The sequence below is a fragment of the Dendropsophus ebraccatus genome, chromosome 7 (genome assembly GCF_027789765.1).
Source record: "Dendropsophus ebraccatus isolate aDenEbr1 chromosome 7, aDenEbr1.pat, whole genome shotgun sequence".
Classification (NCBI taxonomy): domain Eukaryota; kingdom Metazoa; phylum Chordata; class Amphibia; order Anura; family Hylidae; genus Dendropsophus; species Dendropsophus ebraccatus.
This window is the reverse complement of record NC_091460.1, coordinates 56,939,697-56,954,446: the sequence shown is the minus strand read 5'-3', so window position 1 is coordinate 56,954,446 and position 14,750 is coordinate 56,939,697. Positions and strand designations below refer to the sequence as shown.

General features: G+C 43.4%; 1 protein-coding gene across 2 annotated transcripts in view; it reads right to left on the bottom strand.

Moving 5' to 3' along the window:
* Positions 1 to 14,750, bottom strand: part of SLC30A9 (solute carrier family 30 member 9) — a 69,939-nt gene that overhangs the window by 22,999 nt on the left and 32,190 nt on the right. For both annotated transcript variants that reach the window (XM_069977575.1, XM_069977574.1), the window contains 5 exons: positions 9,948 to 10,003; positions 5,375 to 5,510; positions 5,252 to 5,291; positions 4,445 to 4,516; positions 2,846 to 2,953 (listed from right to left, as the gene is read on the bottom strand). In XM_069977575.1, coding sequence (XP_069833676.1) covers positions 2,846 to 2,953; positions 4,445 to 4,516; positions 5,252 to 5,291; positions 5,375 to 5,510; positions 9,948 to 10,003 — 412 coding nt within the window. The remainder of the gene's footprint in view (positions 1 to 2,845; positions 2,954 to 4,444; positions 4,517 to 5,251; positions 5,292 to 5,374; positions 5,511 to 9,947; positions 10,004 to 14,750) is intronic.

Sequence of the window (14,750 nt, the reverse complement as noted above, 5' to 3'; positions counted from 1 at the left end):
CAGGGGGCGGGGCTTACCAGTGACTGATGGCAACTACTGGCCGGTCACCGGAGCCAAGTGAAGTCTGTGTCCTGCCCGTTCACGTCGTGCCACTCTGTCTCTGTGGTGCCGTTCTGTGAGTATAGTGCTGTGTGTGGTAAGCCTGTGCTGTGTCCTGGGTGTGTGGTGGGCTTGTGTGCTGTGTCCTGGGTGTGTGGTGGGCTTGTGTGATGTGTCCTGGGTGTGTGGTGGGCTTGTGTGATGTGTCCTGGGTGTGTGGTGGGCTTGTGTGATGTGTCCTGGGTGTGTGGTGGGCTTGTGTGCTGTGTCCTGGGTGTGTGTGGTGGGCTTGTGTGCTGTGTTCTGTGTGTGGGGTGGGTGTGTGCTGTGTCCTGGGTGTAAGGTGGGCTTGTGTGCTGTGTCCTGGGTGTGTGGTGGGCTTGTGTGCTGTGTTTTGTGTGTGGGGTGGGTCTGTGCTGTGTCCTGGGTGTAAGGTGGGCTTGTGTGCTGTGTCCTGGGTGTGTGGTGGGCTTGTGTGCTGTGTCCTGGGTGTGTGTGGTGGGCTTGTGTGCTGTGTTCTGTGTGTGGGGTGGGTCTGTGCTGTGTCCCGGGTGTAAGGTGGGCTTGTGTGCTGTGTCCTGGGTGTGTGGTGGCCTTGTGTGATGTGTCCTGGGTGTGTGGTGGGCTTGTGTGGTGTGCTGGGTGTGTGGTGGGCTTGTGTGCTGTGTTCTGTGTGTGGGGTGGGCTTGTGTGCTGTGTCCTGGGTGTGTGGTGGGCTTGTGTGCTGTGTGTGGGGTGGGCTTGTGTGCTGTGTCCTGGGTGTGTGGTGGGCTTGTGTGCTGTGTTCTGTGTGTGGGGTGGGCTTGTGTGATGTGTCCTGGGTGTGTGGTGGGCTTGTGTGCTGTGTCCTGGGTGTGTGGTGGGCTTGTGTGCTGTGTTGTGTGTGTGGGTCTGTGCTGTGTGCATATGTCTGTGGTGGGCTGTCTGTCTGCGTGCTAGTGCCATCCTCTGCCGGGCCCATACCCTTAGTTCGTGGTCATAGAGTGGATGCTCTGCCTACCGATGCCACGCGTGGCACACCTTCAGCTCACTAGGGAGGAAGAAGGAATGCCTGAGGACTGCAGAGCCTGGTGAGTATGTATTTTTTTTACCTACATGAGGGGAAATATCCACCAGGTTAGCATGGTTGGGGTGAGGGGTCTTACAGCCAGGGGTCATGAGACATGGGGGCACGATTACCCCTTTAGGAAGGGAGGAACTGCCTACATGGAGCATACCAATTTACTGTGGGGGGGGGGGGAGGCAACTACCAGAGGACTACTTACAGGGGGGATGCACAGAGGGGACCTACAAACTATATGAGAGCACATAAGGGGCTTGTCTATTATTTGGAGGGACATATTAAGCATAATTACTTACATGAGGGCACAGAGGGGCACTGATACTGTGTGACGCAATACACATGGAGAGTTTTTGTAGAGATGAGGACAATGTTGTGGCGAGGAGCCTAAAATGTTTTTCTGCCAGATCCTGTGGAGACGAGTCATGGCTGAAGACGTTTTTATGATGGCCGGGCAAGAAGGAGAAGAAAAGGAAGAGTGAAGAACTCCGACTTGCAAAAAGGTCACAAGAAGAGACAACGCCCCCTGTGAGTTACTGAATGTATCAATTAAAAAATCTGCAGAATCCAGCTGTCACTGCTGAGGGAGAATGATATATAGTAGATTTTATGCAGTAACAGTGCAGTAGTATTATGCAATGGCAGCGTGGAGTGAGGGTGTTAGGGGGATATGTAGGTTTGGATTGGTATGGCGTCACCGGTGAAGTGGGGGCCCCAAATTGAAGTTTTGCACCAGGGCCCATGACATTTTAGCTACGCCCCTGCTGGAGACCACTAGAGCTGCCACTCTTACAATTCTAATACTTGTCCTATTACACAGAGCGATTTTTAACGATTAACGATCGCAAATGAGATTGTTTATCGTTAACCTGAAATCGGTCACCATATTACACCGAACGATAATCGTTAGTTACGATTGTTACTATGATAGTTATTGCGATCATTACTATGATCGTTTACTCCTTCTGATCCCAGCAAAACAATGAACAATGTGCAATTACACTGCACGATTAGTGAAAAAACACGGAACTTGAGTGAACGAATGTGGAATTATAGCAAACGATTAACGATAATTTTAGGTTCAGATCTAAATTAACGACATACGAACGATTTTTCAACCGTTGCCTGCAATTACACAGAACGATGTGTAATAGGGCCCTTACGGGGACAACTGTAGAAACTAAACTCCCCTGGGAAAACCAGAAGAGAGGGGTTAAAAAACGATCATATGATCCAATCTGCAATAAATCAAGATGTGCTCTTTATTTTTACACCAGTCTGTCACTTTGCAGGCTACCTAGTGGATGCAATGACACTGGAGCATCAGTATGATGCCATAACACAGTTACACTACTAATACAAGGTCTACCAACTTTGTCAGATTTGATACATAAAATCACAAGGCGCTGTAAAAGGTCTTTGTTAGTAATTGATGTCTTCTCAGATCATAAACTGTTCCCTAAATGACCTGTCTACTCAATGATGAGTCAATGAGCTGCACTATATAACTTCATGGCTTATATCTAGGCTGGACAAATCTCTGGAGGAAGACAGTGAATCCATATATCGGCTTGGGGGGGGGGGGGGGGGGGGGGGGGGAGTCAAACTTTGTTTTTAACAACCCTCTGTTTTACTATAATATGTTACTAAATGTAAACCACAATGTATGCGTTCACTGATCAACTGATTATGAATAGCGAAAGAAAAGCCAAATTATACACATACACAAACTGTGCAGAATATTACCTGTGAGCGAAGTCAGACCCATACAGGAGGCCGCCATTATCACTCCCAAAACTGCTGCAGCGTCCTCCATCAGGACCACATTAGTACTTGGATCCTTGGACTGGATCACTAGAAGAACAATGACACAGTTTACCATACTGCAAACAGGCTCCTAAATAAACATTTCTCAGAAAAGATGTGGACACTTAAATAAGAATTAGGTTTATTTGATGTCTATAGGATCAAAGAAAAGGACCACGAGCCGAACTGTGGAGTGAAAGTCATGGAGCCTGAGGAAGTTTTCAGCAAAGTTGAAGGAAATGTGCTGAATCCAACCCCAGCTTCAGATGACTGATATATGACTGATATGATGGTAACAAAAAAATGTTACCATTTCACTACAGTAAATTTGTTACTGCTAAGCATCAAACTTGAGCCATTGATGAGTCAGACTTGGGTAAAACTGAGAAGTTAAACGTTTGGCATACCCACTTGACAGCCATGAACATACATAAATATATGATGAATTTACAGATTTACTGGAATTTCTAAAAGTTCAAGATGTTCTTAAAAGGCATTTTCCGGGGAAAGGTAAACATTCATGCACTGCCTACAATAAACAAGTACATACTTGCCTCCCCCTATCGCATCTTCAGGCCCCAGCGACACTCTTGTTTTCCCAACTTCCAATTATATTCCAGACCCCTGTTCAGCTCTGTAATTGGCTGAATGGGGCCTCTTTGGATGCTGGAACCAGAAGATCCAATAGTGGACACAGTGGGGGGTAAAAATGCACTTGGCTTACTGTATTAATGCAGTGAGGCAATACATAATAACCCTATTAGGGACAAGAGAAACACCAATATCATCCCTTGCCTCACCTCCAATAGTAGAAGCAGGGAGGACGGGTGGGATGTTCTAACTACTTTTTCAGTGCCTAAAGTAGCATCATTCATGTATTAGTGAACTGCAGTTTAAAGAGAAGATACCACTTTGTTTACTTAAAAAAAAACAACCTATTTTATGCTACTTGGTTGGCAATGGTGCATAGATCCCAGTTGCACCGGTTTCTCGATTTGGCCAGCTCAATGCACAGGAGGGGGGCCCATGGCACCCAGTTCACAGATGTCCCCTCCCCTCAGTGATGCAGCCAGACTGGAGGCCCATCACACAAGGATGAGGACATTGGTGCACTGGCTGCGCTGAGCCAGCCTCCTGTGCATAGAGTGAGCAGAAATGCAGATCAAGGAACCGGCACAGATGGCGAGAACCAATTGTCGGTTCAAAAAATGGACTGTGCCACTGGGATCTATTCACTACTACTACTACTTTCACAAAAATCTTACCAATACATAAATGTCTGCAACAGACCATGGACCATCATCAATGTCCTTGAAGGGGTTGTATGAATTAGAAACAGAGATTTGCTTTTTCGCACGACAAAGTGTCGCTTTTCTCTATGGGCTGTGACTGTTATTTTAGTCTAGCCGCTAGCACCTAGTATTGGAGATGATGAGTATAGGGCTTGAAACTAATCATTGAGAAAAAATTTAATGTGGCATGCAAGGTCGGGGACCTATAGTTCAGATACACGACTATGATCAGGAGACCTATACATACCATACTGATAGAAGGACAATCCCTTCATTCTTGAGCTTTTCCTAATCTCATTAATAGCAACCAGGAGTGTAGCTAAATGAAAGAGAAAACATTACTGTAGGTGAGGACAAAGATACCAGACAGGACACAGATTCCAGTGAGCCAATTCATGTGAGTCTTAAGGATTTCTATCTTTAATGGTCCTTTTAGACGGAGCGATAATTCGCCCGACCGCACGATTAACCATTTTGAATGAACGATGTGTTTTTATAACGATCAGCGTTTAGACGGAACGATACATCGTACAGAAAAATCGTTTTGCGATCGCCCTATCTCACACACAGGTGAAATTGTTGAAAGACTGTTTACATCGAACGATCTGCGAATTTTCTGCGAACGATCAACGACTATTTGAGAACATGTTGAAAGATCAAAATGAACGATTCCTCGTTCGTCGCTTGATCGTTCGCTGTGTTCACACGGAATGATTATCGCTCAAATGCAATAGTTATCGTGCAAATTTGAACGATAATCGTTCCGTCTAAAAGGACCATAACTCTGTCCTGTATTGGATGATTCAGAAAAGTATAATGGTTTTACTCTTGGATATGTCCTAGCTAACACGATGCCTCTAGTACGTAACCGCAAGTGTACAAAGGAAGCCATCCACAAGTAATAACAGTAATGAGATTTCCAAGGATCCAGAAGAATCAGCTCCAACAATAATATTATGGCAGAACTGATAAGTATGCTTATTATTCTCTCTAATAGTGAAAACATATTCAAGCTAAAGAAGAAAGAACAAAATATATAGACAATATTTCTTACCTCCTTCAGAAACTAATGATCCTGCCAGAATACAATATGCCTGCAATAAGTAACACAATTCTTTTACTTTCTCTAGGAAGAGACTGTTTACCGGAAAGTGGTAAGGTGAGATGTAAAGCTTACCCAGAGTAGAGACTCTATAGGTTGTGGATGAAGTAACCCCATGATGCCATGGTACCAAGATAGTCCAGCGCCCATCATAAATATGCCTACGCCGCTAATCAACGAAGCAATATAGCGCATATTGGTAAAGCCATAGCTGTGCAATAAGAGAAAAAAAAACGATGTCAATAATGTTTGGTGGTTTACCAATACTGTATATTTGTAATAGTAATAACACAGAACACACAACCCAGCAAGGGATCCTTAGTGTACAGTGTGTATAGACTTCAATAAGTGGATTCTGTTCCCCCATGACTTTCCATGATCACAAAATCAATAGTAAAGAAAATAGTAGTATATGGTTTGTATATGATGCATTAAAAGGTAGTTTGCCCATGAAGCAGACTCAAATGCAGAATAAGTGACGAGTGTCTGATCAGTTGGAGTCTGATCACTGAGACCCCCAAGGATCACAAGAACAAAAGTTTTGAACTTCTCTCATGATCAGTGGAACACTTCATAAAACAGCATTCATAAAATGCCTAAAAAAAAAAAAAGGTTTATCCAGACGTATTGTCTTGTCTGATCTGACATTGGACACTAATATACTGAACTGGCTGGTAACACCAAGCATTATTGTTCAAGAGACCTACACAAATGAATAAGACTGAAGACGATACTCGCTAGGTGTTGGGTCATTGTCTCAGCAACCTGACTAAACTAAAGTTGTCTCTTGCCATGTCCAAACATAGCAGACACGTCAAAAGTTACCAATCCCGAGATCTGAGATCCTGAGACATGTCACAAATTACTACAAATGACAGTAAGGGCCCTATTACACAGAGCGAAAATCGGGCCAATTCAGTTGATTATCACAACGATCAGCCGATGAAACGATCGTTAGCTGATTGTTTCTTTAGACCCAGACCTAAAATCGTTGGCCGGTAAACATGCATCGCTACATGCTATAGTGACGTGTGACTGACGACTGCCCAAATAGTTAATACTTCACCTGTCCATGCTCCCGGTGTTCTCCTGTGCATCCCGGCACTGTGAGCTGTGGCTATAGACAAGCCAGTCAGCTCAGACGGGTCGCTCTGAAGCTGCAGCATGCTGTGCAGAGATGAATACAAAGCGCAGGAGAGGACAGGTGAAGTATTTACAGTTTGGGCAAGGGCTGCACAGTTATCACTAATGAGGTCTGTGCAGACATTACTAAACGATTATCAGGCTGTGTAATAGGTCCAGGAAACGAGATCTAGCAGATCGGAGCTTGTTTACAGTATTGATCAGCCCATGTAATAGGACCCTAACACTTTAAAAGTGTCTGCATACTGTGTGGCAAAGGGCAAAAGTGCAAAAGTGGTTTTAAACCACAAAAGAAAACCTGCAGCAACTCATAGTAAAACTATAAGCGGTCTTGCCAAAAACAGATACGTGCATCCTAACAAGCAATATAAATAGGGGTTTTCCTTATTTATACATTTTGACAGGGCATGAGAGTGTCATGGGGCTTCTCTGCTTAGCACCCCACAGAGAGCAGACACTTGCTATCAATCAGACTCAGACTGACCATTTATATATCAGGGAATGCAAAGGCAATTACAGCAAAAGGACCTGCTGCAATGGGATTGCCAACATATACATGGAACTCATTGCAGTGTGAACTTGGCTTATAATGATTGCTATTCACTTGAATGGGTGCATGTACCTGGTAGGGCATTATGTTGAGGGAAATGAGCGGTTAACAGCTTTTCCTGGCACAATCATCTGAATGCCAGGTGTATTGGGAGCTTCTGTAATATTAAAGGGAATGTCAGTGCTAAAACAACCATTGCAAATCAGTACCAGGTTGTCCAATGCAGTCAGGCTGTGGTTATAATATGTGTCTTGTATAGCTACAGTAGCATTTTGTTCCACTGTATAATAATAACTCTCTAAAAACACCACGTATTATTAAGTACTGCAAAAGTACACAAATTAAGAGCGGGGCAGAGGCATTTAATGGAGTATTATGATTGCATGGCCTTTTCAGGGTTTCAAAAAAAGTAATTTCATTCTGTATATTTTTTTCTAATCCTCTCCCTGCATAGGCTATTTAGATCTAATCTTATTACTTTAATGTTATGCACCACAGCTGCTGATGAAATTGATTTAATCCCTTTTTTTAATGCATTCAGATGTTTAATGAACAGGGGAGTGTTTAAATATTCGCCGAATACCATCCTGAATCTAATTCCTCTTGTCGTTCTGAACAATTTCAGATCTGTTTTGATACATGAAATACATTTTCATATTTGTAATTTTACAGCATTTAGAAGTCCAAAAAGCTGGTAATTATTATGTGGGAATAGGCCGACTGTGCTTCCTGCGCAAAGATGGTGCGTACGAGGGCGGCCGCCTGGCAGGTGGAAGGGGCGGAGGTGAGCCACAAGCTAATGTATACAAAACTGGGAATGGGGAAATTAAATATTTTGGATACACTTGAAAAAAAAATTATAACTAAAAGGGAGCAAGTGTTTGGGGTGGGGGCTAAAGTAAGGGCGACTTATCGTACACCAAGTAGGGACTCCATTATTTAGGAAATGCTATAATTTTTACAATTTAATCACATTTTTTTTAATTAAAGGGGTCGTCTGGTGAAATCAGAGGACGTTTTCTTTAAGACTGTGGGGGAGATTTATGGTTTTGTATTATAAGAAGATTCTTGTTATTGCCCACAGCAACAGCAAACACAGCTTTATCAGAGAAAAGCTCTGATTGGTTGTTATGGGCAACTAAGGGAATCTTCCTATAAGAGAGCGCGATAAGTCTTCTCCTATGTTTACATGAAAGACAATTTTTCCACATCCATTGCCGGCAATTAATAAAACGTTGAAAAACTACTAACTTCATGGTGGTTAAAAGAGGATGGTTTCAGCAAAAAGAGGTTAAAGGCAATCTAACAGCCCCTATCACGTTAGATTTTTTTGGTGCGGCCCCTGATGTACCATTACTGCTGCCAGCTGTGCAGTCTCCTCATAAACATTAATCACATGCTCTATAGAAGTGGGAATGCAGCCTGCAAGGATTTGATACTGAAAGTATATTGAAAAACTGTGTAACTTTTCATTGTGCCAACAACCACCTTAATACTTCATCAAATGAGTTATCCAGAATTAGAATAACACACCTGCTTTTTTCCAATAACAGCCCCACACCCATCCTAAGGCTGTGTGCGGTATTTCAACTTGAGGGTATCTGTACACTGCAAAATTTGGGATGAAATTTCAAGCGGACTCCGTGCGGCGGCCTCTGCTTGAAGTTCTGCCTGTCGTCTAGACTCAATGATTTTCTGAAGCTCAATCCGCCGTCACAGACTCAGTTTGAAATTTCCACCCAAATTCTGTAGTTTAGAGTAACTGAGCTGCAAAACCCCACCCAAACTGAAGACAAGAGGAGTGCTGTTTTTGGAAGAAAGTGGCCATGTTTTATAAATCTGGATAACCCCCTTTAAGGCTAGAAACACAGAGTTTTGAGTGCAGTTTTTAAAGCCCTCCATTACATTTCCTATTGCCTACATATGCACTCCTGGCTTTGTGTTATAAAAAAAAGCATCCAAAACTCCATGTGTGATTCTACAGCTATTCTAGGGGCCTGAGGCCAGTGGACAGGCACAGTGCACACTTACAGTAACTTCCCACATTTCTTACTGGTAAGGTAAAGAATACATTACAGAGCAACACGTGGGATGATCAGAGAAATGCTTGTCTGCTTAATGTAGCCCAAGACCACTATGATACGTGACTATACCATAGTGATCACAAGTTTCATTCATTTTATCTACAATAATATAGAAGATAGAAAAATATATGTAACATGACATAACCTGTTTACAGGTCAATGTGGACACAATGGAAAAGGCCTGTGACAGTAGGACCCAACTCTCCTGAGTAGTTATGATGGTTCTATATGGGTCTGAAGAGTTAAACCATAACAGGCCTCTATAACTGGTAAACAGAAGACTCAAGGACGTATTTTCATAAGATCTACTGATGTGTGTGGGACATTGTTCTTGCTAAGATAAGACTGTAGCTAGTATCTGTCCCATAGTCACATTCATGTATCAATTTGTGTATTCCTTACACTGGAACTGTTCACACACATTTAGTGAAGACAACTAATTTACAAAGCTTTTGTCTAAAATGCTGAGTCTTTTGTATTATTTCTACCCAGTGCTGGTCATTGCATAGCAGGATTCTATAACCATTTTTGTATTATGAAAACATCAGTATCAGTAAAGCAGAACCCACGCATGATGTGTGCTCCTATCAATCGACCTAAGATTTCTAAGAGGACATTTAATAGGGGGTAATTTTACTATTCTAACAACCCCAAATGTTGTTTATAGTAGATAATTTAATGCCGGCTTTCCCCTACCAAAAAAGCCTGGTTGCTGCCTATGGGCCACTCAGATCTAAGCGTATAAACCGCTCCTAACACTTTGCCATAGAGTAGAGTAAACAGACTATAAGAATAAAACGTTAAGTTACAGTTTATGACTGGATAATTTATTAGTTCTTGTCACTATATACTGTAAAATAACTGTTCTTACGGGTGTCCTGGATCAGGCGTCCGTGCAGACTGTGAAATACCTAAAGCCAAGAGTGCCTGAAATACACAAACAGGAAATGTTCAGTTCTTATGTCTTCATGAGCCAACACCTAAAGGAAAGGAGATGTCTGCTTTAATAAAGAAGGCTACTTTCAGACTGTCTCTAGCAGAGGTATACAAGTACGGTATAGCCACGCCAACATTAGTGCTGCAGCGACCTATAGGTAGCATGGCATAGGTGCAGACTAGGCAAGTGTATGTGAGAAGCAACACGTCCATGAATCTCTTGTCTTCCCCAGGATGTAAATCTAAGATCAAATCTGATTCATTCTGAAGAGAACTAAACAAAGATTTGTAGATATAGGAGACTACAGAAGCAGCTGGTGAGAGGGAGTCCAGCCATATAATCAACACTGAACAGCACTGAGCAGCTTGCAATAGATTGTAGTAGTCCCAAACTACAGAAGGAAAACAATCAGAAATATTGAAATGACTACCAAATATATATTATTTTACACATAATACATGTAAAAAAAAAGGCCAAAATGTCTTCATCCTTTACAGGATGCCTCATTCACTTAGTGTTACCAGGGGGGTAATGATGGCTTGAATGATATCGGTGCTATACAAAGTTTGACTTTTCTCCATGTCATTCTTCTAAAGGCAAGATCTGTGTCGTTTGGTGCATACGAGCTATAAAGGTCTATATCATGAAGCATAAAATATCTGCACTAGATGTATACACAATGATAATATTTATAATTATTATAGTTACAATAAGCATGAAAGAGCAAAAACTATGTACACAAGACATCCTGCTCACAATGCAGTCACTTGATGAAAAGCAGTGCCACCTAGTGGCAATAAACCATAGTTACACATGTGCTGATATTTAGTGTATTTCAGCAAATAATGACTATTGTTTGTATAACATTTACTAATCAAATGTTTCAGTCTCTCAGGGGGGTTTACAACCCCTGTGATGGGTGTGCAGCTGGTGAAGATACAACTCTAAAAAGCATACAGAAGTGATATATACAGCTGGGATCATCACAGGGCCACAACAGATTCTTGTTCACACAATGAAGGTATCCAATAAATAAACCACAAGAAATAAATGCAAAACCTGATGTGGAAAATTATATACATTAGCTTATAAATAACTTATCAGCTAAAACCTTCTCTGAACACTTCTGTTTGTACTTTATTACAACCTAGGTTCTGGTTAAAGTAATAGTGAATTACAATGAGAGTATTTGTTTAGGACATATACCACTATTTATACCCGAGTATGCTTAATAATGGAGTACTTTGCAGGTTTGGATAGGGTAACTGGTGAAAATTGTGCCAATTTATTAAAAGTCACATTCCCTATGATAAAGCTGGTATATTTGGAGTTGATAATATCAATATCTTTTATTGCCTTGCTATGAGCATTTTACACATTTGTTTCACCTGGCCTTAAAGGGATTATGCAGCGCTACAAAAACATGGCCACTTTTCCCCCTACTGTTGTCTCCAGTTCAGGTGCAGTTTGCAATTAAGCTCCATTTACTTTAATGGAACAGAGTTTCAAAACCCCACCCAAACTGGAGACAACAGTAGGGGGAAAGTGGCCATGTTTTTGTAGCGCTGGATAACCCCTTTAAAAAAAAATAAATGTCATTTTTCCCACTACTTCCTGACTAGGATAATTACCACAAGACAGAAAAATGAATGCCTGCTGCTTCATGTCCTTCTCTGACGTGTTCTCCATAGTAAAAACATGTCAGATCACAGACATGTATACAAGGAGTAGTAGTAGGGGAACCTGGACATCAGTGGTGAAATTCAGTGAAAAATGGATTTATTGCACCTGTAAAAAAAACTAATATATACACCTGTACATATACTAAAAAGAAGATGATTTTTTTTGTGTGTTCACACTGTCTTTGTGGTTTCCATCATAACTGGAAACCAAAATGCAGAGCCAGATTATTCGCACAACAAACAGCAGCAGTGACAAGGGGACATTTAAGGTCATGCATTTTATTTTAACTCTTATTTTATTAAGTTTTTTCGTTTTTTGCAGAAATAGGGGTTACAGACATATCAGCAGAAACAGTGTCATAGCGCCAAAAGTATACAATGACGTGAAGGGTCCAAAAGTCCAATGGAGAGCACTGTGCGGTAAAATCCGGATAGCGTCCATAGGGCCCTTCCACCGTGTATGCATAACTCAGTAGCCCCAAATGAAATGCTCAAACTACTGCAAAAACACACATACACATTTTCTCAGCAAAAAAACTGAAAATAATACATTGCAACCATGCAAAAACTGAGTCATAAAGAAAGGGTGGACAAACCAGACTAACACAGACAAAAGACACAGGGGGTAACACAAAAGGGAGCAGACATAGACAAATGATGTTCACATAGAAGGAAAAGCACATCAGGAATGAGAGGCCTCTATTGTCACTATACAAATAGAATGTGATCACAGAGCCCTCAAGGCAGGAGAGAAAGGAAATTGGGTGAGCTCTCAAAGAGGATCCATGGGGTCCATAGCTTAGACGCGTGTTCCATGCGATCCTGCACCTCGGCTACCAATTCCTCCGCCCTCTGTATGGCCCGTAACTCTTTATGCCACTCAGACAGCGAAGGAATCACCACCGTTTTTCAGTGGCTTGGAATGACAGTTTTAGCTGCAGCTAGTATGTGTCGGAGCATGCTCTTTTTTTGGGAGGCGAGGGTGCCAGGTAGTAGGGAGAGGAGAGCAATCTGCGGGGTACGTGGAATCGCTTTGCCTGCGTACTTTTCATAGATGGTAAAAACACCTTCCCAAAAGCGCTGAAGCAGGGGACACTCCCACCAAATATGGAGAAGGGAGCCCTCCCCACTGTGACATCTCCAGCACCTATCGGACACCTCGGGATACATGCTAAGCAATAGAGTCGGACACCGATACCAACGAGATAGAATTTTATAATTCTTTTCCTTGGAGTGTGAGTCGAGGGACAGCCCATGTGAGAAGGAACACATTTTCAGTTCGTCCTCCGGAGTGAAGGTGACACAGAGGTCCCTCTCCCAGGCGGAGAAAAAGGGCGGTCTGTCGGTATTGCTCAGGGAAAGAAGAAGAGCGTACAATCTGGACAATGTACCCGACTCACTCCCCGAGGACAGAATCCAATCATCCAGTTCCGTAAGTTCCGGGCTCGTAGGAAGACCCACTGAGGAAGCATGGAGAAAGGAACAGAGTTGATTGTAAGCAAACCAGGATAGGGTTCTATCGGGACACTGCGCCTGCAAGTCAGACAAAGTCGGAATCTTCGAGGCTATCAGGAGATGATGTATCCTAGGAGAATCGTCTACCCTCCAAACCAGAAATGAAGAATGTGTCATACCTGGCCCGAAAGCCAGATTAGCAAACAAGGGAGTCATCAGTCCTGGGCGATGTGAAAGTGCATGCCTAGATACCCACAGGTCCCACACACAAAATACATGCTTAGCCAGATATGGCCAACCCTGAACAGAGTCCCGGTCCGTCTGTATGAGCCAGGGCGAAGTGGCCAAAGTCAGGGGTGCTAAAGCCTCCTCGAGAGTCACCCATCGTTTTGTGGTCGAGTTATGGGACCAGTCTATTATCCTGGACATAACGGCCGCAGCATGGTACAGGCGGAGGTCCGGTAGTCCTGTCCCCCCCCCCCCCCCCCCCCCCCCCCCCCCCGTGATCTATGCTTAGTAAGAAATTTGACACTCAATCGCGCCCTAGCATTACCCCACACGTATCTGACAAAGGCACACTGAAGCAGTCTAAAGTAAGTAGCCGGGACATGGATTGGTACTGTCTGAAAGACATAGAGAAAGCGCGGCAACACATCCATTTTAATGACGTTCATCCGACCAAACCAAGAAAGGAAGGTACGGTGGTATGATTGGAGCATGTGCAATGTCTTACTCTGCAATGGGAGATAATTCAGCGGAAACAGCAACTCCAAGCGCAAAGGGATCTGAATTCCCAAGTAGGTAATACTCTCCTTCTGCCACTTAAAAGAAAAATTTTCCTGCAGCAGCGAGAGATCAGGAGGGGTCAGTGAGATGTTGAGGCCCTCGGTTTTGGAAAGGTTCACCTTAAAGTTGCTGAGTCCGCCAAACCGCTCAAACTCCTTTAGGACTGCCGGGAGAGTTATGTGTGGGCGGGTAACATATAGGAGCAGGTCATCGGCGTAGAGCGCCAGTTTATGATGATCACCCCTAACCTCTATGCCTGTCACATCGGGATTATTGGGTAGCGCAACGGCAAGGTGTTCCATCGTGATGATGTAGAGCAACGGTGATAAGGGGCACCCCTGCCTCGTGCCATTTTTAATTGGGAAGGCCTCCGACAGGGATCTGTTAGTCCTGACCCTGGCCGAAGGGGAAGAGTACAGGGCCATAACTCTGGTGATGAAGTGGGACCGAAGATCCAACTGGGTCAGGGATGCAACCAAGAACTGCCAACGGACCCTGTCGAAGGCCTTCTCCGCATCAACAGATAGAAGACAAGACCTGGTGGAAGTAGCGGTAGCATGGGCTATCAACGTGATAGTGCGCAGTGTGTTATCCCGCCCCTCCCTCCCCGGGACAAAACCGACTTGATCATAATTTATGGTCTGGGGGATAATCGTATTCAGTCTAGTAGCCAGGACCTTTGAGTACAACTTAATATCACAGTTGATGAGCGAAATCGGCCTGTAGCTACTACACTGAGACGGATCCTTCCCTGGCTTAGGTAAAACCACAATGTGAGCCTCCAATGCTTGCTTTGGGAACCCATTAACCGCCG